Source organism: Triturus cristatus, chromosome 10 (genome assembly GCF_964204655.1).
Source record: "Triturus cristatus chromosome 10, aTriCri1.1, whole genome shotgun sequence".
In the NCBI taxonomy this organism is placed as follows: Eukaryota; Metazoa; Chordata; class Amphibia; order Caudata; family Salamandridae; genus Triturus; species Triturus cristatus.
In genome coordinates, this window is record NC_140593.1 from 769,391,484 (window position 1) to 769,415,645 (window position 24,162).

The window sequence follows — 24,162 nt, forward strand, 5'->3', positions numbered from 1 at the left end:
AGGCAGGGCTGTTGAAAAGCTATCCATTTGTTAATGTTGGAGGACCAAGCTATGGACATTTGAGAAATTTACTTAGATCTTATTATATTAATTTTAGGATAACTTTTGGGGAAAGGATTTGATGTTTTTGAAGTTTCATTTATTAGCAGCTCTGGGAACGGAAAACGGTTAAACCAGATTCAAGTAATTCACCTAGGAGGAGACTTCTGAATGATTGACCCACGGTGATCTTTAACACCAAATAGCCTCCCTTAACCACAAAGCATGGTGAACAATGGGGGGGCGGGGGGGGGGGGGGGGGGGGACTGTATACACTTTCACCTTACTAGGTGTATTTTGCTCATTGGGACCTCAGTATATTCTAAGAGGTTGTGCAAGTTAGCAATGTAATTCGGATACTCTCTTTTTTTTTTTACTGCATGAAATATTTAAAAATACTACAAACTTTAACAAGAATGTACACTTACCAATGACGGATTCCATGGATGAATCTATGTTTTGGGAAGAAACCTCAAGCCCTTGACAGGAAATGGATTCACTAAAATAAGTGCACAGGTCTCCATTGTTCAGATTGCCAACAACCATTTCTTTCTTAGAATTTGCTTCTGCTTCAGGACATGAAAGTCTTTTAATAGCACAACCAGGAGAGTCTTTTCCTTCCAAATCAATAGCTTGCGTGTACTTTTGAGGCAAAGTTATCTTTCCACCTTGATCTGCATTGGTTTTACTTCCCGGTTCACCACAAGCTTCATTATTCAAATCGACATCCATGGTGTCCTGAAGAAAAGTTTGACTTTCATCCAAGCATGTCACTTTCTCATTGTCAGGTATAGTGATCATTTCTCTCTTCACATTAGAATCCAAAGGGTTGTGAATAGGGAGCTGCGGAGAACAAGGAATGCCGACGCTTCCACTTTGTGAGACCGGGCTTATGTCCATAGAGTCCTTCTGAGGAAACATTTGACTTTCATCCAAGCACGTCTTTTTCTCATTGTCAGGTATACTAATGATTTCTCTCTTCACATTAGTATCCAAAGTGTCGTTTATTGGGAGCTGCACAGAAGGAATGCTGGCATCTGCACTTTGCGAAACCAGGTTTATGTCCATAGCGTCCTTCTGAGGAAACGTTTGACTTTCATCCAAGCACGTCTTTTTCTCATTGTCAGGTATTCTAATGATTTCTCTCTTCACATTAGTATCCAAAGTGTCGTTAATTGGGAACAGCACAGAAGGAATGCTGGCATCTGCACTTTGCGAAACCAGGTTTATGTCCATAGCGTCCTTCTGAAGAAACGTTTGACTTTCATTCAAACACATTTCCTCATCGTCAGGTATACTAATGATTTTGCTCTTCACATTAGTATCCAATGTAACGTTAATAGGGAGCTGCACAGAACAAGGAATGCTGGCACCGCCACTTTGAGAGACAAGGTTTATGTCCATAGCCTCCGTCTGAGGAGAAGTTTGACTTTCCTCCAAGCACGTCACTTTCTCATTGTCCGGTATAGTGATGATTTCTCTCTTCACATTAGTATCCAAAGTATCGTTAATTGGGAGCTGCACAGAACAAGGAATGCTGGCACCTCCACTTTGAGAGACAAGGTTTATGTCCATAGCCTCCGTCTGAGGAGAAGTTTGACTTTCCTCCAAGCACGTCACTTTCTCATTGTCCGGTATAGTGATGATTTCTCTCTTCACATTAGTATCCAAAGTATCGTTAATAGGGAGCTGCACAGAACAAGGAATGCTGGCACCTCCACTTTGAGAGACAAGGTTTATGTCCATAGCCTCCGTCTGAGGAGAAGTTTGACTTTCCTCCAAGCACGTCACTTTCTCATTGTCCGGTATAGTGATGATGTCTCTCTTCACATTAGTATCCAAAGTATCTTTAATAGGGAGCTGCACAGAACAAGGAATGCTGGCACCTCCACTTTGAGAGACAGGTTGTATGTCCATAGCGTCCGTCTGAGGAGAAGTTTGACTTTCCTCCAAGTACGTCACTTTCTCATTGTCCGGTATAGTAATCATTTCTCTCTTCACATTAGTATCCAAAGTATCTTTAATAGGGAGCTGCACAGAACAAGGAATGCTGGCACCTCCACTTTGAGAGACAGGTTGTATGTCCATAGCGTCCGTCTGAGGAGAAGTTTGACTTTCCTCCAAGCACGTCACTTTCTCATTGTCCGGTATAGTGATCATTTCTCTATTCACATTAGTATACAAAGTATTGTTAATAGGGAGCTGCACAGAACAAGGAATGATGGCACCTCCACTTTGAGAGACAGGGTTTACGTCTATAGCGTCATTCTGAGGAGAAGTTTGACTTTCCTCCAAGCATGTCACTCTCTCATTGTCCGGTATAGTGATGATTTCTCTCGTCACAATAGTATCCAAAGTATTGTGAATAGGGAGCTGTGGAGAACAAGGAATGCTGACACCCCCACTTTGTGGGACAGGGTTTATGTCCATAGTGTCTTGAGGAAATGTTTTACTTTCATCCAAGCATGTCAATTTCTCTTGGTCAGGTATACTAACGATTTTGCTCTTCACATTAGTATCCAAAGTGTCGGTAATAGGGAGCTGCACGGAACAAGAGATACACTCACTTACACTTTGTGAGACAGGGTTTATGTCTGGTAGACCAGGGTTTAGGTCTAGTAGAGTAACTGCACCATCAGGTTGATTTGCAATGTCTCTGTCCACTTTTGTATTCATTCGCTCCAATACTGGAAGAAGTCCTTCATCGTCATCTCCTTCGCTTAGGTTTAAAGGTATCACAATTTTTTCCGAAATGGGAAATACTTGATCAGTCACCTTCACATCCTCATTCTCACTATCTTCCTCCAAAGGGGTGGGTGAAGTAGTTGCTAGTAATCTTTTCTCTTGTACTAACATATCATGTAATCTCCTTGACAAGCCGTCTTGTAGTTTTGAAGCCACATTACCCACAGTGTGTTCTGAAAAAACATCACAAGCGTCTTGATCATATATGTCATTCAAAATATTTTGAATTAAAGGATTCTCAATGGGTGTCTTTGAAAGAGGAGGTTTTTCGGTGGTGTAAGATTTTACTTCTGAAGGACTGAGTGACTGTTCTGTCTGATGGTTAAAATGGCATGTATCCTTTTCTGGTGAACATGCAGCTACTGTAGAATCAATACCCAGTACTTCCACTGACACTTTTAATTTGTTTGGAGACACATCTTTTTCGTCAGATAATGGGGATTTGGATTCCGCTTTGAAGATTTGACCAAAAACATCATTTTCACAATTTGTATCATCTTGTTTGGTTAATGGTACAGTTCTAGATTCCTTACTTGTCTCCTTTGAAACTCTTTCTTTTTCCAAAATATCTCTTAACTTATTTAGTGATTCAATTTGATGACGACTGCTTGGAGTCATAGTTTTGCGAGCTCGGAAAATCTTTTTACCACCAGAGGACGGCTCCATCTCTGGAAAAGGCAAAAATATACAAAAATTAAAACACTTGTGATGATACCTTTACAATGTTAAAGATATGCCATAAGCAGGAGAAGGACAGCAGGCATTTGAGAGAGTCATGTATTGAGAAGCTGGCCTAAATACTGTAGGAGAACCTTGCTTATGCAACAATCTTGATGTATTTTTAGAAAGAACCAGCAAGGAAAGAGTTAAAACATCAGTTTATGAACAAACCTGCTGTGATGTGCTCATAATTAATTGAGGTTCTATGTTGCTTTGTGGAACACATAAGATGTATTTTCAATGCATATGATAATGTCTGAACCAAAACAACTTTAACAGGCCTAGTGAAGCAAAGAATACAACGGGGACAGGATACATTTAGTGGAGTGAGACAAGGCCATTGAAAAAATACTAAGGAAGAGCTGTACCAGACGCAGTGTAGGCAGTCTATGGGATGTACGGAATCCTGTTGGTACCATGGAAGTAGAAAATAGATATTTAGTCCTCCTTTTCAGATATAACATTTTAAAACCCATATAGACCTTCAGGAATTTCACTCCAAAGGAATGTTACAAGAGGAGTTGGCGGAAAACTCAGCTCCGCTGGTGGAGTTTGAGAATTCAGGCACCCGTGCTCCGTTTGGAGTGCGGAGTTCAGCAAAAAAACGTAATTTGCCAGCAGAGCAGAGTTTAATAGCACATGCCAATTTTGCCCTGAGCATCTGTAGTGCTAGAGGCACTCTTGTGGTCTGACACCCTGTGATGACCTTTGACTACCATTATTTTAACCCCTTGTGTGCCCATGACGAGCTGGACTCGTCATGGGCCGCGGTTGCGCTGTACCCATGACGAGTCCAGCTCGTCATAAACCCCGCCCGCTAATGTAACGGCCGGCACAGGGCGGGGAAAGGGCGTGGCACACAAGGGGTTAATTGACTTTGGTGTAGTACTTTATCCTAGCTTGAATGTACAATGTCCTGCATATGCCTGGTTTCTCTTGAAGGTTTCTTTCTTGTAATCTTGCAGTCTTTCCGTGGGAGCTGTCCCGGAGTAGAACAGCCTTGCCAAGAACAGAACGTGTGGGATGTGCATTTGAAAGCATGAGAGAGTGAGGTGTGGGATATACTTTTTGGTCTCGAAATGCAGTGTTATGAGCAGTGGTGTACAAATGTGCACTGTGTTGTACATTGAGAGATGAAGTATGTGATGCTATAGGCAGTGGTGCACAAATGTGCACTATGTTGTACACTGGGAAGTATTATGAAGTTCTTACTGTTGGCTTTGACACAGCCTCATGTCATCCTGAATTCTGACTCTGCCTGGCTTGAGCTTTATCTCCGTGCACAGCCATGCTTGCAAGTTGTTTGGGTTAATCATGTTCAAGGACTGTTTAGTGAGAGATTGTTTAATGTACCCTGGAAGGCTTTCGTGAGCTTCGTCAAGATAAAGGCTAGAACATGTGAGAATGTAGAGGTAACATGGGAACTCCTTCCTGCCATGGAATGCTTGCTTGGAAGATGGCCAGTCCTGGTAAGATTCCTTTGGCGCGGGGGGGGGGGGGGGGGGGAAATTCTCGAACCTTCTGTGTGTTTTGAGACTATAGAGCTGAGGTTTGTTGACAGCTGGGGGAGCTCCCTTACAGAGTAGACGTACTGCTGTAAGACAAACGGAATTTGAGACCCGGACAAGAGTCAAAGCCAGCTGTGAATGGGCCCCCCCCCCGGTGAGAATTGGCATGGATGTCGAGTGAACGATCGGGTGAGGTGATTTGTTTCTGACTAGTGCCATTGTGATGAGCTGTTCCAGTGGCTGTGGTCATTTGAGGCGTTTATTGCCATTGTGATGTGTGGCCAGTGGCTTTGATCATTTGAGGTGTTTTCTTTGTGATTTAGTGTATAGATCTTTCCCCTGCAGGACATCCTATATTATATTTTCTTGAGTGTTATCTCATTATTTTCTGCTCGTTTATTCGTTTGTATTATTCGTGCATTTAACTGTTGCATTTACCAAGTGTGTATATATATATATATATATATATATTATATATATTAATAATTCGAAGCAAATCTGCTGCCACACGACAGGTCGATTTAGTTTGAAGAGAAAACGCACTCACTCGTATTTCCAGGGATTTTAAGCCGGCTTTATTTTGTAATCATTGCCGTACCCAACGCGTTTCGCCTTATTCTCAAGGCTTGACCACGGACGAGTGCCGACGTCAACCTTTGGGCTACAATGTGGCAAGAATATATATATATATATATATATATATATATATATATATATATATATATATATATATATATAAATGTTATTTTGGCATCTGGGAAAGCCTCTGTTGGAGCATTGTGTAAATTAAAACCCCAAGCCTTATTCTAAAAAGTCTTTGCATTTTGTAAAATAAAACCCTTTTCTAAAGGTTATGTTGTGTGTTTGTCTCCTGCTTCGCCATGTGTTTTGAGCCACCACGTGGGAGATTCTGTATTATCTGAAAGGCGAAGCAAGACAGCATCATTTTTGTGCATCTTATAGCTGCAAAGCAGACTTTTCACTAAATTTACACAGTTGTGCTCCAGTGTACTAAACGCCAGAATTCATTCCAGACGCCCAAAACACTCCTGTGGCATCTATATTACGCACACAGTTTTAAAAGTCTGATTGATTGGTAGGCGGGCTCAGGGTAATTTTTAAAAACAATAATGGGTGGTGTTTTGGAGTCACTGCGTGAAAGACCGCAGTCTGAGAGGTACAGTATGATGTGGTTAGCGCGCTCCAACACAGACAGGATGCCAGGCATGCATATGCGGCCATTCAAAATTCTGCTGATGAGGGCAGAGGAGCGGGCGGTGGAGGAGTGGAGAGTGTGCCAATAAGGTACCATTTACTTCATAATTCGTAAAACCGGAAAATAATATTGTAAATAAAAATTGTGCAGATAACATGTAAAGAATCTTTCCAAGTTCCCTTATACTGTTGCATTAAAACTTTTAAGCGCAATTCCGTTTCAGTAAGATAATAAAGCATAATAAATTAAATCCTTGTGCCAGATAGCTGGCGGCGCGTGCGCCGTGCACAGGCCAAATGCAGTTACAAAGGGTGGGCTGTAGCCCGGGGCGCGTGCTTGCACTTCTGGTTTTCCTCCACCCTCCCCTCTCGCAGGCGTCTCGCGCCCCTTCTTTTGCAATCGCCAGCACCTTTGCACTGCTGCAATGCTTTCCCTCACTCAATTATCCTGAAAGCTAGCCCGTCGACGAGTTGCATTGAAATACAATGTGAGAATATGTTTGTCTCATGAAAAACTACAACAACTGTATTTGCAATCTGGCATGGCAAATTTGTGCTTTTGAAAAGTGCTAGTCGGTTAAGTAATGGGATGTGAAAGTGCACTGTAGCATGAATCTACATCAGTATTGCAGCAATACGCATGCGCTTTCAGAGAATTATTTTACATTTGCAGCAAGCAAAAAACAAGCATTGGCATAGCCAATAGGTCTCGCCTTTGGGACCTTATAAGTGTTTAGCGATACAACAGTTTCAAAAGCTAGACCTATTGGCTATGCCAAGCGGCAGTGCGGCGCGAAAGTGATCGCGATCAAACATCAAAGCGGCCGCGAAAGTGAAAGCAATCGCGACCAAGCGCGGCGCAAGCGCCCGCACACATGCACTGTAGCTCTAAGCTGGTCTGGTAGCACTTTTTGGAGCCCTCTCAAAAAGTCTCGCCAGACCAGCGCATGCGCTGGGTCAGGCGAGACCTAAGCAGGGGTGGCAGAGGAATACTCTGCCCTGCGGAACTCCACAGAATCTGGTGGAGGTTTTCAGACACTCAGCGGAATTCCACAGGGTGAAACAACGCAATCTCCACCCACCCCTACTTTATATATGATGAATTTAGCTTTTGGGTATAAGACTGTCAAAGTCTGAAGAGAGACTTACAATGGAACAATGTTAAGCTTATTTCTGTGCAGCTGTAAGATTATTGAAACTAAGATCAGAGAAAGATGGCTCGGCCTGCCTAGAGGCTCCGTGAATTTTGCACTTAGGTTAGAGATAGGCCTCGCTAATATAGCCTTCAAATACATAAGAGGAACCTTAATTACTAGGGCTGCCTTTTAAAGTTGGATGAGGGCTCCCTGAGGCAAATAATAAAATCCTACCTGCAGGAGAATGGACTAGGCCAATGGGTAGGTAACCTACACGATATTAAGGCCTCTTTGGATATTCCACTAGGGTTTGATCAGCAAAACATGGCTGTTTCCCTGAAGAAACAAATATTAAAATGCATGATAAGAGTGTTCCAGGAAGGGCGATACAGAAGATGTGGGTAATAGAGACAACCTGCAAAACCTACTGGAGTCAGACTATGGCGGGGATATTCAGCCTTATTTGGGGGATATAAAAAGTGTCTATATCAGGAATTAGGCCTTGGTAGTCAGGCTGGGGAAGGTCCGGGCCTTTAGAAAAAGGAGGTTCATTAGTCAGTCTGGGACAGAAAGTGGCATTAGTGTCCCTTCTGTTAAAAAGCTCCATTGTCTTTTCCGCACAGAATTGTATTTTGCACTTGCTTTGATATAACAAGTCGTCTATTACTCCCTGTTTTTAGAAATGTACATGGTTTGTCGTATTAGCGAGTTATTGAGTGTAATATTAAAGTCTAATAATACGAGATTGTGTTTCCCAGTAGGGTAAGTCTGCCCGCAGTTGCTGAAAGGCTAACTGATTTGAGTAGCTCATTGTAATAGATTTGTCTTATGGAATGTGGAGGGTTGATCCAATAACAGGCCTCGAAAAATCCACTAGCCCACTCGCAATGTGAAGAGATTTTTATCAGGTCGAGCTATTTTTAGCATTTACTCAACCTTGCTGGTGAGTTCATTTAAACTGGAAGGAACAGGTGTTCTGTTTATTCAGAAAGTGAAGAGCGATAAATCTTGTTTTTTTTTTCTTGACACATTTGCTGTCTGTTCAAGGACAGAGGTCAAATGTCAGTTTCTCTTTTTATGAATTGTTGCTCATCGGTTCCTGGAAAATATTTGTTACTTTTCTTTATCTTATTATAGTTAGTGCGTTCTGTCAAGTGAGTTATCTGACAATTGTGAAACAAAAGGCTGTAAAATTTCAAGTTGATTCTTGAACAATATTTAAACAGCTTGTAAATGAATAGTAGTTATTTCACAATATATCATGAATTATGAAAACTTTTTTTGTAATTCAGGAGTGTGATGCAAACAAAGATTTACATAGGAGTAAAACAAATTACAACACTTTACTTGGTGATGTGCAAATGATAAATATTTGCAGAAACTCGATTTCCAGACATTGTACACTATATAGTTTTAAAACGATAGGTCAGTAGGAAATAATTCTGTGGGCATTTCAAAGTAAAGTCTGCTGATTGCAAATGACAGTGTGCTGCTACCTCATGCTTTAGTAATGTATTTATTAAAAGGGATAGCTTTTAAACAGGAGTTCAGAAACATTTCTGCCCCAGCACTGATGACAATGCGGTTAATGAACAGAGGCAAGTCAGCGATCATGTGTATCCTATCTGGCGCTAGATTTAGATTATATATGGAGCAAACGTTTAGACAATGAAACCAAACAAGAGTTTTCTGCACAGCAGACATGCTGAACTCGCGTATTTGAAGGGGATCACATATGTGATAATGAAGAAAACGGTATCTCAGTCAATCAAAATATTTGCCCACAATCGCATAATGTAAAACCAGTTTATGGGTCAGGAGCATTATAATTAAGCACAGTAGATTTTTTTTAGTCACTAGACCTGCAGGTCTAGTAACATTTTTGGGATTTTTCAAGGCCTGATGAATTTTGAGTCTTGTGAAATGGTTTCTACCTATTAATGTTACAACATATCGTAAGATATGACGTAGGAGGCTGGATTTTCAGTGCTGGGTACAGACCTTAAGATGGCGGCACGTGGCTGACTGTGCTCTGCCCCTCTCCGAGGAGGCTAAAAGCAGAAAGCCGTTAAAATGCTCTAATGCCTAAATAAGTACTTACACGGAATATGCATCCTGTGCACCCATGGTACCGATGTTTATATATGCCCTTCTTAACTGCTCTGAAGATCGACATAGGACAGGCGGGCTGGCTGTATCCTGCAGAGCAGTGTGATTTGCCACCATTTTGCCGTCTCTTCTTCTGCATTGTCCCGCAAGGATTCCCGCTGGTGCTGTGGCTATCAGGCGGCTTGCGTACTGAAGCTCTCCACAATGCCTGACCCAGGGGGTCATGAGGAAGCCGTGAGACAAGCGCCAGTACACGGCAATGTCTGGCAGCTCGTACTGGAGCTGGAGGCAGAGAGTACATTCAGGTGGCCGGTGGAAGTTATACTCGGTCTGCTATAGCCCGAAGAGCCCAAGGAGCCTTGGGCTACATCTTTAGAGCCCAAATTATGCTGGCTCAGAGGAGAGGAATTGACATATATGGTAGAGCCCTGGCACTTCAATATGCAACTGAAACCGATGGCTTAAGAGGGTCACTCCCTAGCAGTGTGGCCTCCGGTGGGGCAATTTTGTTGCCGCAGCAGGGTGATATCGATCCAGTACTGTATCCTGTGAACCAGCAAATACAAGGACTTAAATCATCATTACCACCGAAGGTAGGCGCCTGCCTTGACTCTTCTTTGGTTGATGCATCTATAAAAGGTCCTGCTCTATACTCAGAGAAACTTGGTTGACTTTTTTGGGGTGGCTAAAAATTCAGGCCCAAATGGCTTAAATACATCCATCAACGCTCCCCATCTCCCATTATACCTGAATCCATTGTGCCCATAGTATCTCAGATACCCATTGTGCCAGGTATATCCTCTAAGCCAGTGCCCTTATACAGCTCGGTAGAGTCCTTGGCAGTAGTCTGTTCGGGGTCTACCAATGGCACAGACAGCTGTACTCAAACCCTGTGTGGCATTACAGAGGATGGGGGTAATGCGGTGCAGACGATATAAGGGCTCAGGGTGGATATGGAACAGGCATCATGGGGTGAGTCCCCGACTACAACCAACTTGGAAGGGGCTATGCTCTAGGCCGTGCAGCAATGCAGAGACTCATGAAAATCAGGAGGCCTTTGTCGTTGTCAGTTCAATCTGAGACTAGCAGATTATTTACATCTGAATCAGACAAGGAAGTTGACTTGACTGTGAGAACTAAAACGCCAACCCCCTGGGCACTGGACAAGACCTGAACAGCAAAAGGCCATGCTCATGATCTCATGACATTAGGCAATGCCGGTGAGGATGAATGGATTTGGGCCCTGAGGGGACGGAGCTAGCTCCTGAACAATCGAACACTACTAAAAGCTTTAATGGAAGTTCAACTGCCTTCGATTGCTGCCAACATGCTACTCATATCTGCTCCCTTTATTAATCCAATGGAAGAATCGGCACAGGAAGGACCAAATATTGGTTCCGGAAAAGAATCAGGAGTTGGTGGCCCGGCCCCCCTCACCTTAGCTTGTATCTATACTCTGCTTCAGCTCCATCAGGAGGCGTATAGAAAAGACTCCGTGGCGCTGAAAACCTACCACTTAAAAACCCTGGTGGGGATGCGAAAACGGTCTAAGAATATGGATATGCTCTATGACCGCCTTAATGACATTGAGTTCCACACTTAGTCTGAACGAGTCTCCGTAAGGCATCAAAATTCAAGTAAAACATTATGACGATAAATTGCTGGCCATGTCACAGAAAATGGAAGATGTGGAGAACAGGATGCGGTGCAACAATCTTCAGGTATTGGGGGTTCAGAATGGGCATAAAGGGGGATGACCCCAGCTGCTATATTGTTCATCTTTTTTTTCTTAACCACCCCCCCCCCCCCGCCCCCCTCTAAAAAATTGGGGAATGGACTGCCAGGTACAACAGGGCTACAGAATCCTATTTCACACACCAAATAAAGGCAGGGCGGCAAGATACCTGTGGGCTAATCTGATATATGTGGGGAACTTTTTGTTCAGGCAGCATGTATTTAAGTTGGCTCAGCCAAGATAGCCAGTGAAAGTCTGCGGAGTACAATTCTTTGTTAGATAGGACATCTGTTGGGAAATGGGGGAAATGGTGGAACGTCTTTGGCACCTGCGTGAAACTATTTTCTCATTTCAGAAGCTAGGGGCCACTGTCTTTGTTGGAGCCTGCCATCTTAAGATCTGCTTCAAAGTCCAAACAACTTATTGTCAAGATCTCGAAGGGCACAAGATTTACTAAGACGGTGTGTATGTGGGGGGGGGAATGTTGGGGGGGAGGAGGGAGACCAGTGAACCCAAGAGCAATCCCAAGTGGTGACTCCATTTAATGAATTACTGTCGGCTGATCTTGAAGGTTTGCATCTGCTATTGCTCTCTCAATTTTAGGATACTCTGGGCTGGTGGTCAACTGAAAAAGGGGAGGGGGGGTCACTGAACAGAAATGTTTGACTGGGGTCTATTCTTTCTCCCTTCTCATATTTATTTATAGTACCTACTGTCGGTCGCCAGTACATAGTTATAGTTAGGAAGTAGTTCCCACAGGGAAAGCATTTTTTTTTTGCCAGTACGTTTGGCACCGTTCGACGAATCTTACCAAACTTTTCAAAATTAGTTTGCCGCTCACTTCAGTTGCGGTCTTGAAAGTTTAGGGGTAATCCGTGAAGCAGGGGCGAGAAAAAGTTGTGGGTCTCAAAACGCGTTTTTCCCATGCAATTTTCCATAGGGACTTTGGGACACAACTATAGACCGAAAAGTTGAACGAAATTATTGCAAATTTGGCAGAAAGGTAGATATTGGTCCAGAGAATTGCTTTTTTATGATTTGGTGTAAATCTGTTCAGTAGTTTGGGAAATATTAAGGCAAATCCAAATTTGTATCTATAGGGACAAGGATCATTCGCTGACCCTCCTCGGATTCGCGTAGCCACAGTCCAACAGCAATATCGGGATTGGCTAGCAGCAACCTAGGAGGAAAGTTGCAGCTGCCATTTGGCTCATGGGGGCACAGTCCCCTGCAGGGAAAATACATTTAAAAAGTGATAGAAGAGGTCTGGGTACAGGCACCCTGACCCCATGTGACTAATAGAGGCGTCTATGAGGGACCCCACACGTATAGGAAATTGATCAAAGTTTTTTTATTTACCACTCCAGGATTCGCAGATCCTCATGGATTCTGGGAGGATCCGGGGATCCAGACCACATAAAAAAAACACATACATTCACTCACAGATACACACACCTACTCATATACTCACAAAGCCACTCACTCATATACCCACTCACAGAACTTCAAAACAACACGCACCCACCCACTCACAGACCCACATGGCTTTCGAACACCACACAACCACTCATGCCCACTGACAGACCCACAAACACCCAGACACTCCCACACCTACTGAGCCACTCCCACACCGACTCACAGACCCACACAGCCAGTCACACATGCACTCACACACCCACCGCATATTCGCACACCCACACACCACTCATACACCAAGGTTGCATGGATTTTATAGACAGGAAATGGCATTAAAAAATATAAAGGATTCACTGGAAAAAAACAAAGGTTACAGAGACATTATAGTTAGGCTCAGATTGCACTCATACAAAACCATTCAAATTCAGTAGTTATAGTTGTCTCAAGTAACTAAAACTCACGCCTCCCGATGAACTGCTAATTACTCCACATATTTCATCAGTCATGACATCTTCAATGACATCCTTTATAATGTCACTGCAACATTTGCAGTAAAATTATTTATGGGAAAACTGTGCATGGCGGGGGCACGAGTAATAGTTACCTTAGGGGAGGAGTTATAGTTACTTGAGATAACTCTTAACTGATGAATTTGAATGGTTTTGTACGAGTGAAAACTAAGCTTATATATAATGTCCCAGTAACTTGGGTTTTTCACTGTGTGCGTATATTTTTTAATGTTTTTTCTTTCCTTTTACTTTTCAATCATGCTTATGGGTAACAGGTGCAAGAGAATAGTTTGGACAGTACTGAGAGCACTGAGTTCTTTTGTATGGAATGAATACTATTAGGAGCATAATCTGTTACTTTGTTACTCATTACATGGAACTTCCTCAGGGGTGGGAGTTGATGTTGGTCAGGCTCCCAATGCATCTGAGGCAATTGTTGGGGTGTGGGGTGGTGAGGACACATGGGGCTACAACAAAATCCTACTCGTTTGAGTAGGATAGGAATGAGCTTGGACGGCGTGGCATGGGGTGGAGGGTGGAGAGATTGGCTATGGGTTGTTGTAGGGTTCAGGAGCACCTAGGTTAGTTCAGTTAAACTCTTTTCCAGAGTTAGTTAATTCAGCTGCTTTTTTTTTTTTTAACATCAGTTCCACCTTCATGGGGCAAACATATCTCTATATTCACGAAAAAGAACGCAGATCTTTTAAGCTGCAGCTCATACTATCTCATCTCCCTGATTAATTGTGATTCTAAAATGTATACCTGTATTCGGTCGAATCAATTAGCTGCTGTGATTACTTTATTAATAGACCCAACGCAGCATGGATTTTTTACTCACGGGACACTTTACCCAAAGTCAATCTTGCCATCTCTGCTTTGGATGTGGAGAGGAAACTAAATGGATCCGCCGGAATTATCCTGTTGGATGCTGAAAAAAGCATTTGACATGGTTTCCTTGCCATATCTATGGACCATCATGACAGATGGCATTAGAGGCGGGCTACATGTCCAGGATCAAGTCAATATATTCAACCCTGACTGCGAGGGTTGGATAATAATAAAAACCCCTCGTGCACTATTTGTTATCTTCAACTCCCACATGGGTGTGTGAGGGGGGGGTGATTTGCACTCCCAATTTAGTGGAATTACTACCTAGCTGAGTATATGTTTTGGCTCTCTGCAGTAGTAGGTTTTATCCAATGGGACCCTGCAGCCTTATTTCCGGAATACTGGACCAATACTACAACCATTAAGTAGGGGCTAGAACTGGTCAACACTGCATCAAAATCAATCAGTTAGGCCTTGTAGAGTACGGCTAATCACCTGTGAGGGTATGCAGGCACTGGTATCCTGCTGCAGTCAGTTGAAGAGCCATGTCTTGATTCCCTTACTGAATTCCGTGAGCGAGGATGCTGTTTGGAGGTGGAGGGGGGAGATCATTCCAAGATATGACGTCGAGGAAGGAGAAGGAGTGACCATCGCTGTAGTTTTGACAGACACAAGAAGTGTGTGCAAGGGTGGTGGAGCGCAGATGTCTGGAAGGTTTATGAAAGTTCAGGCAGGGGTTGATGTAGGACGGTCCTTAATCGTGGAGGGCTTTGTAGATGTCTGTCAGCATCTTGAACTGGCATCTTTACTCAACGGGGAGCCAGTTGATGTTCCTGAGGTGGAGGTTGATGTGGGTCCTTTTAGGGAGGTCCAGGATGAGCCTTGTCGCTGAATTCTGAATGGTCCGTAGTCTCTTCAGGTGATGGGTGGAGTTTTCTGCATGGAATGCATTGCCGTAGTCGAGTCAGCTGATGACTAGGGCCTTGCTGGCGGTTTTCCTGGTGTTGGCGAAGAGCCACCTGAAGAGCTTTCAGAGCATGTGAAGAGTGTGGAAGCAGGATGAGACAACAGTGTTGATCTGGTGCTTCATGGTGAGCTTGCTGTCTAGGATGATGCTAAGGTTGCAGGCGTGATCTGTCTGAAAGGGTGTGAGTCCGAGTTCAGGGGGCCACCAGATGTCATTCTACGGAAAGGGGTGGTTTCCGATCAGTACTTCGGTCTTGTCAGTGTTGACCTTCAATCAGTTGGTCTTCATCAAGTTGTCGACGCTCTTCATCCAGGTGTGGAAGTTGGTCTTGGTGGTGGAGGGATCTTCTGAGATTAAGAGGATGAGCTGAGTTTCATCTGAATAGGAGATTATGTTGATGCCATGGGTTCTGACGAGGCTGGCCAGAGGAGTCATGTAGATTCTGAACAGGTTTGGGTTGAGGGATGCTCTTTGCAGGACGCCGCAGATGATGCTCTTGAGTTCTGATGAGAAGGGGATAGCCAGGATCTATGGGTTCATCCTGTAGGGAAGGATACAATCCATGCAAGGGTGTTTCAATGGATCCTGAGGTGGTGGATGTAAGCATATGCGGTTTAAGATGTTATTAGTTTACCATCAGTTCTGGAGGGTTATTCGAGACACTTGTCAGGTACCTACGTTCCATCAATATACTCTGCTAGGTAACATCCTCAACTTTCCATCCTCTTTTCACAATAGCTTTTTTAAATATTGGCGCAGAGTTAGAATTCAATATCTGGGTCAATTTTCTAAGAATTTTATCTTTTTAACATTTCATGATCTAAATAGGGACTAAAGGCTCCCTAAGATGGGCATGTTCTTCTTTCTGCAATTAAGAGAATTTATAAAGCGACTCTGATCGTGATATTGATATGAATCGTAATTAATTTCTTGAGAGTTCTATTAAAATTAAGAACATGGTTTGATACATACTTTCTATCTCTTTTATGGACCATCAGGGCAAAATGCTTAATAAATTTGAGATACTTGCTGTTCATGGGACATGAAGCTTGCAGTTCAATGTATATGCGTCGGATATGCGTGAAGATTACATGCTGTCCCAGGGTGCTCTTAATATCTCCCGGCTTAAGGCACACTCTTAAGCTTCTGAATTATATCTATTATACACCACTCAAGCTGCACTTGTGGGGCCCGAGGATTACTTTGTTTTTTTTTTCATTGTGATGCACCAGAGTCGGATATGGTTCATATTTTTTAAACCTGTGGCTCTAGCATACCATTGTGGCATAAAGTATTCACATGGATAAACCAACTTTGCAAGTCTAATATCACTCCAGATGCAAAAACTGTTCTGTTCGAACATGCCCCTGATGGTAGCTGGCGTTTTTATTTTTATTTTGCAGTGACCTCTGAGCTTAATAATTGTTTGAGCATGGCTGCACAAGGAAGCACCCGATTCAGAATCGTGGCGGCAGGAGTTTAGATTTGTCTGCAGGCTGCAGTTTGCAATAATTGACAATCTCCCAAATCGATTTAAGTTAAGGATAACATGGGAACCAAGCAAGGGGAGTACATTGGATCTTTTACACGGATAAGACGTAACAATATGACAACTGTATAGTTTGAATTTTTTTTGATTATTGTTACTATGTATTTGTGATTGTTCTCTATCGTTTATTTTGTCTTCTCTTATTTTAAAATGGTGCCATTCATGTATATGTAATTCTGTATTGAGATCATAAAGAATCAATGCTTCTTAATTTTTTTTTTTTAAAAAGACACCCACATATATATCATGAACCTGATGGACCTTTAAGGTATCCACTCTTCTAATTTCATATGGTTCTTGCTACGCGCTGCTAAAGTTTTATTTTGCACATAAATAACTATATTTTGCAGAAATAATAGGGATATTGTTATATCATGCTCCTAAAACGGTATTTTACAAAGAAAATAACTATTTTGCAAAAATAATAAATGACATTGCTATACCATAGGTACATTTTTGTCAGGGTTTTTTAAAGAATATTTTGCACGCATGATCTACACTTTGTTTCCTTTGTATTTATCTTCTTTAAAAAGTTGAAGCCTGCTATCATTGGATTTAGTCCTTAAACAACTGTAGTTTGCACAAATATTAAGGAACTTGTTAAATTACTGGTAAATCATTGCTGGTGGATTTGTGTTTTGTCTTCCAAGGAATTTCCCTTTATAAAAGATGATTAATTCCTACTATAATTATATTTTTGCACATAAACAAATTTATTTTGCACAAATAAGGATATGGTTTGATTATTGGTAAATCAAGGTTTATGGTTTTAGAATATTTTTGTACTTCTGGTAAGTAGAAAGTGTGTTGTATTTTTAAAGCATATAATGAAATATTTGAATTGCCTTATTGGCATGATTTGAAATCGTTTAATAAAACTAAACTAAACTGTCGGTACTATGGGATCACGGCAGGTTAAAGAAGGCAACACCAAGTAGAAATGACCAAATCGAGACAATGCTATGTTAAGCTATCCTGAATAAGCAAGGGCCCTATGCTACTGGCCTGCAAGCAGGATGGAATATTTCAGAGGGGCTTGTCTGAGCAGTAAGTGGGACTTCACATGATTAAAACATGAGTTTGCAGAAATAAGCTATAAAAAGGCAGAGGGTATAACTGGAAGATTCTAATGTGAATAGTGCATTGTCACATACCAGTCTGCTGCTACATTCTGCAATGTGAAATTTGAATAGGATCTACTGACAAGTGCAGATGAAGGTATGCTACACAAAATTGTTCTTTCCATTCCAAATTGTGAGTCGTTTTTTACTGTATTGGTGTCAGACTGATATATTGACATATTTGCCTAATGTAATTGGATAATATTTGCATTTCTCAATTAAAACATGTTTATAATACTATACTGGGTGTGCGATTCTATTTCTTGCTTTGCACATTCTAATTGCACCAAACTAATAATAATTGAATACATGAACTTTTGAGGCTAGCCTACTTCAGCAAACACAGAAATAGAGTAAGAGAGAAGAGGAGGAGTAATGGGGGGGCTAATAATGATATAAGGGGGAGGTGACAGCGTAGGAAAAACGGCTATGACATAAGTGAGAGGCATAGGTGCAGTGACAGGAAAGAGAAGGGGAATGGCAAGACAAACACGTGGGAACTGAAACTAACATTCATAACTTCCCCACTGGTTAAGGATTTTCGGAAAGCACTTGATAGATCTCTAGACCACATCCACCCCTTGTTTGAAACCATGGGCATCATTATGTTGCCAAGTGGCCAGACCACCGGGCACTATTGCAGCGGTCAGAAGACCACCTGAGGAGCTTGCAGTGTTCCAACTGATGTTTGGATATAACCGCGGGACTGGCGGTCAGAAAACCAGCGGTCCCACCGTGGCGGCATGGCTCGGCGAGTTAGAGGGGCGGCAGCAGATGCTGCTGCAGCACAGGCCGCCTACCACGAGGAAAAATTCAATCGTCCTCCAACTCCCCCAAAGAAATATTCCGGATCGCAAAACAACTCTTGCGAACTCCCGACCCCCCCCCGTCCCCGACCCGAACGGCCATGGTTGTGAGAAAATGGCAGGTTTCTTCTCCACCAAAATCAAAATTATCCATAACCTCCTTCCACCTTTTAAAAATGATCAACTCCCTGAGCTCCTCGAATTGGAACCTCAGAATAACACCATTCACCTAGAGGCATACGCTCCACTCTGAGGAACTCCTCCCCCACATCTTAGACTCAATTAAAAGTGGTTCCCCGAGCGACCCTGCTCCTTTCAATATTTTGAAGCTAACAATGCCCACAATTATCACTCCTATCGCCAATTTAATCAATGCCTCTCTAGCTTCAGGTATAGTCCCCTGGGACTGGAAAAACGCCATGGTGAGGGCACTTAAAAACACCTAGATCCCACGGAACTGGGCAACTATCGCCCCATTTCCTTACTCCCTGGAATTAGCAAGGTCGCAGAAAAATACGTAAACCACGTACTTTCTGCTCACCTTGAAACCTTTAAACTGCTGCACTCCTCCCAGGCCGGCTTTCGTCCCGGCCAGGGCACTGAGACTGCACTAATAGCGGTGGTGGAGGAGTCACAAAAGATTCTCGATGCCGAAGGATCCTCAGCCATCATCCTCCTAGACCTAAGTGCAGCCTTTGACATGGTGAACCACCGTATCCTGATACACCGTCTCAAAAAGGTGGGAGTGACAGGCAAGGCCCTGTCCTGGTTGGAATCATTCCTGGAAGAAAGATTCTTCCAGGTATTTGAAGGTAACACCCGGTCCCAACCAGTACCACTCCAATGTGGGGTACCTCAGGGCTCCTCTTTGAGCCCTACCCTTTTTAACGTTTACATGTCCCCACTAGCACAGATAGTTGCCCCTTTTGGAATGCAACTGGTCACCTACGCTGATGATACCCAGCTCATTGTGACCTTGAACCAGGAAGAGCAGTCTCCCACAAACCTCTGTTCATGTCTTAAAGAAGTCACCAGCTGGAGGAGCTCCTCCCACCTCAAGCTTAACGGTGACAAGACCGAGCTCATGTTTCAACCCCAACAACCTGTGGCCACTGTGCATGGGGCCCGCACCATCGCCTAAACAGGAAATAAAGAGCCTGGGCATTTGGCTCGACCATGATCTCACCTTTAGAACACAAGCTAGAAAAACTGCTGCCACCTGCTATGGTATGCTCCGTACCGTACGGAAAGTACTCCCTCTATTATCTGTCCACTCCAGAAAGCTTTTAGTTCAAGCGCTCATTCTTTCTAGGTTGGACTACGGCAATGCCCTCTATCTGGGCGCGCCCAGCTCAGTTATCTCCAAACTACAGGTGGTCCAAAACTCGGCAGCTAGGCTCCTCACAGGCACTAATAACCGCAGCTTAGCCAAGCCTGCCCTGAAGACACTCCACTGGCTCCCGATACAAGAAAGAATACACTTCAAGGCCCTTTGCATCGCACACAAAAGCCTTCATAATAAAGGCCCCCCATCATCAAAAACCTAATCAAGCCCTACAAAGCCATCAGAAGTCTCCGCTCAGACCAACTCCATCTAGGGAAAGTCCCCAGAATCAAGAGGGCCCGGTCAGGGGGTCGCCTTCTTTCCTACAACACCTCTAGACTCTGGAACTCCCTCCCGCTCTCCATCCGCAAGGAAGCCAATTATCTGACATTTCGCAAACAACTGAAGACTTGGCTATTCCCATAAATCCACCTGCTCCTCGACGCCCATCCGCAGCGCTGGGATGCCTCAGGGTAGCCATGCGCTATATAGGAATATTTTCTTTCTTTCATTGAGGTAAATGGGAGCCACTTTTCAGTGGCCCATGACGAACAGGGCCCTGTTTGGGGCCCTTCCATATCCCTTTCCGATTACCTTTTCATGGCGGGAATCCTGTCATGGAAAGGCTGTTTGCAAAGAGATATTGTAATCCCGAAGGGTGTGCCTGCCTCAGCACCGCCACCATGCTAGGACGATGCTCCAATGGGATCAGATCCTGGGGGAGGCTTTTCATCTGACAGCTGTGGGTCCGAACACCAACATCGTAATGCAGCGGTTGGAGTCGAAAGGATGCCGGCAGTCGGACCGCCACCTAAGGCCTGCCGGTAATCCGACCGCCCAACATCCTAATCAAACCCCATATTCCTGCAAACTAACAATACGTAATCTGCTCTAGCCTGTTTATTCATCCCAGCAATCATTTTCATGAGCTCATCTAGCCCCACCTAATGCCAGGGTTATGATATGTAAGGACCAGATACAAACAACTGTGTAGCATACTCTTTAACTGTATGAACTACGATGATTATAGTTTGTTCATAAACTTTTTTCCTTGTCAATTTCTCTGTGGCAGACTTTGTAAAAACATGTTTTGACCTCCATCTAACTAGCTCACAATGTTTTGCTCACTGTAAATGCTTACTCATGCACGAGCGTTATATAAATAACTCATAAGAAGTGTCTCTTTTTGCTAGCTAAAACGTGGTCAGTCTGTGAATAGGAACAATGGGGAACTGAAGGAAAGCTAACAGAAGCGAGAAAGGTCAATAAGCACAGAGCCTTCTACCCCCAAACAGTCACATACAGTGTGTATTGTCACAATATCACCATCATGCCTGTATCTAAGATGCATGCGAGCCAGCCGTCCTGAAACAGAAAGAATTCTTAAGACTCAGGCTTACCTATCGTCTAACGGCGGAGGGTCTTTTAAAATTCAATTGCCCCTCTCTCTTCCTTTTATCCCCAAGAGTACTTCACAAAACTGAAGGCGGCGACAACCAATTGGATAAAATCTCTGGTGAATGACACGCTAACGAAAGGTATCATTTATAGACTGGCTGCCTTGTACCGCCCCGTACAGTTAGCAAATGGCTACAAAGGCAGAAAGCCCGCCCCGGAAAGGGTAGTCGTCAAATCCGGAAATGATTGCCCCAGCCGTACAAGGGCCGCATTCGTCATCTTAAAGCGCCGAAAGCCGACCTTTTATTGGAGACGATCCTCCCTGCTGTCACCGAGTTTTATTAACGGATCGTGAACCGGTGTCCCGTATATTCAGTTCTCCCAAAATGCTTAGGACGGTATTGCGTACATGTATATATGTATGTAATAAGCATTGATTACTCTATTTGCAGACTCGGAGTGAAAAGCTTAACTTTAACATAACCGTGCAATTTAACGGTTTCTTTTTTTTTTTTTGCAGGTTTTATACGGCGCAAATTCGACCCGAAGGTATTAGAGCACTTTACATGAGCACAAGCTACATTATACAAGAACACCTTTAAAATATATAATATATATATTACGGCGTTGAGACGGGGATCTGCGACAGGCACTGGGAAATTAAGGCCCTAATTACAAGTTGCTCGTTAAACCCTGACCCATGCGTAAACTCCCGTTTACGCATTGGTCGAAATTAAGTTTGAAGGTTGAAGGAGTGTCATTTTATATTTGCATAATTAATGCATTTATCAGCAAAATGTCATTTACATTGCTAAATAACGTGTGCCATTTACATAACTTGTAGTAGGTGACTGCATTTAGCCGTTATGAGCAGCACCTGGGTTAAGATGTTTAAATAGTTAAGGTTAGTCACTTTTTCTATTGCCATATTGAATGTCGAATTTACATGTGAAAGGCTAAAACGCCTGCACGTTTTATATTCCTTTGTTCTGCACCTAATTGTTTTCCTTCTAACTTCAGATGCTTTGTTTTTTTTAATGTCATTTCGCTAGCTATTGAATAGTTATTTGTTATTTATTAGATAACAGAGTGAGATTCTCATAAAAGAGTAGAAGATGCCACAGTGGGAGAGCGACTCGTGGGAAGAGCTGACTGTAGCCAACAGTCTGTCCGGTGAAACAATTCAAGGACATAGCCACGCATGGTTCATTGTTTAGACATGAGAAAGTAGGTAGTATACCTGCTGGTTCATTGTTTAGACATGAGAAGGTAGGTAGTATACCTGTTCCCGGGGTCTGGAGAAGAACTGATCGGTTCAAATGTGGGAACTAGCTCAAATGTGGAAAATAATGTTATTCTCGAAATATAATAGTGTGTGTCCTGGGGCTAGTTAGGGACAGAGAAGCTTACCAACTTCAAACTGGGAAGATTTTTCTCACCTCTGCTGATCTCCACAACCTGAGTGCAAAGGCTTTATGCCTAATCATACTTATTCTCAGGTTCAAAGACTTTTATTTGGTCTTGTTAATGTGATACCTTCCCTTATTTACCTAAACTAAAAGTCCTTTTTCTTGAATCATAATAGCTAATTTAGATTAGGGATTTTCTTTATGGAACTTGCCTTCTGGATATGCTCTGTTCTTTATCAGTAGTGGCTCGCACAGGTAAGAGCGATGGGGTGGGGGTTGGTGGAAGTCGACAGACGATGGGATAAGTAATGTTAAATAAATAAAACCCCTTACATTGGGCTCGCCGAGTCAGCGATGGGGCGAGCGCAAAGTAAGTGGTTTTATTTATTTATTTAATATTACTTATGCCGTCGTCTATCGACTTCCACCACTCCCCACCTGCCTCACTGCCCTTACCTGTGCGAGCCGCAACTGTTCTTTATGTAATTCTAACTAATATTATATTTTTTCTTCTCCTGAAATATGGGCTCTTGGACTATTTAAATTTGTAACTAATGATTGCTTCAATTAGAATTCTTAATGGATTAATGTCATTGCTTTAATTCAATCTTGTTAATAAATACTTTTAGAATTTATTTAAATTCTCATTGTTGTTTCCTGTGGAGCTTAATGGTTTCACAGTTTATGAAAATGTATTTAAATGGTTGCTCTTAAGTTAAGTGTTATTTTTATTTTTTTAGTTTTATATAGCGCAAACTAGACCCGAGACATCGGGTATCAGAGCGCTTTACATGAGAACCAGTTTTGTTACTGATGGACACATTTATTTTTGGTACGGGGAGATTAAGTGATTTTTTCAGAATCACAGGACGTTGAGCGTCGTTGCCGAGACTCGAACGCGGTTCCCCAGCTTCGAGGTCGACCGCTCTAGCCATAAGGCTACCAGGTTGTGTATGGCAATTATACCTGTAGATTTAGATACAAGTACTCCTGCTCCATCAGTATTTAATGCATCCGATAATCATTGAATGTGTGAAATACCTCAAACTTCATTAGATTTTGGCAGGTCAAACCTGCTGAAATTTAATGGGGGACAGCATACAATATTTACGTACCATGCGTTTTGTGTGCGTTATTTCCAAAAAACACATATTCCCTAGAAATTTGTAATGGGTGCTATTTATTGCACCCGATAAGTAACAACCCCCCTGCTATTGTTATTTACCAGGTTTTATAAATAGCAACTATACTTGTAAGCATGCCCTAAGTTATTTGCTTAGTATCTCAGGATGTTAAGCAAGCGCCAGACTCAAACCTGGTTCCCCAGTTCAAAAGTCAGCAGCTCTGGCCTTTGCAGGTTCTTGGCACATTCTACAGAGAAAGCAGCAGATGTTAAATTAATGCATTTCCTACAGCTGTGTGGTTTGAAAGAGATGGAAAGTGTATTTTTAGTGTTTTATTTGAATTTCAAAAATATATTTTGTTAGAAATGCCTAATCATCACAATGTATTATTTGAAAGTGTATGACAGCATTGAGTGGCATTTATTTAGGGTAACCAGTTTTTGAGTAGCAAAAGTTGGGACAGGCCATACATAAAACTTAGATTAAAGCCCTTAGTATTATTTC

The 24,162-nt window shown here is 42.7% G+C and overlaps 1 protein-coding gene across 1 annotated transcript in view; it reads right to left on the reverse strand.

Annotated features, from left to right (window-relative positions):
• Nucleotides 1-21,347, reverse strand: part of LOC146789984 (uncharacterized) — a 228,233-nt gene extending 206,886 nt beyond the window's left edge. The window contains exons 1-2 of the mRNA XM_085628305.1: nucleotides 21,128-21,347; nucleotides 468-3,452 (exon numbers count right to left, since the gene is read on the reverse strand). Coding sequence (XP_085484431.1) covers nucleotides 468-3,450 — 2,983 coding nt within the window. The 5' untranslated portion in view covers nucleotides 3,451-3,452; nucleotides 21,128-21,347. The remainder of the gene's footprint in view (nucleotides 1-467; nucleotides 3,453-21,127) is intronic.
• Nucleotides 21,348-24,162: the final 2,815 nt, after the last annotated feature.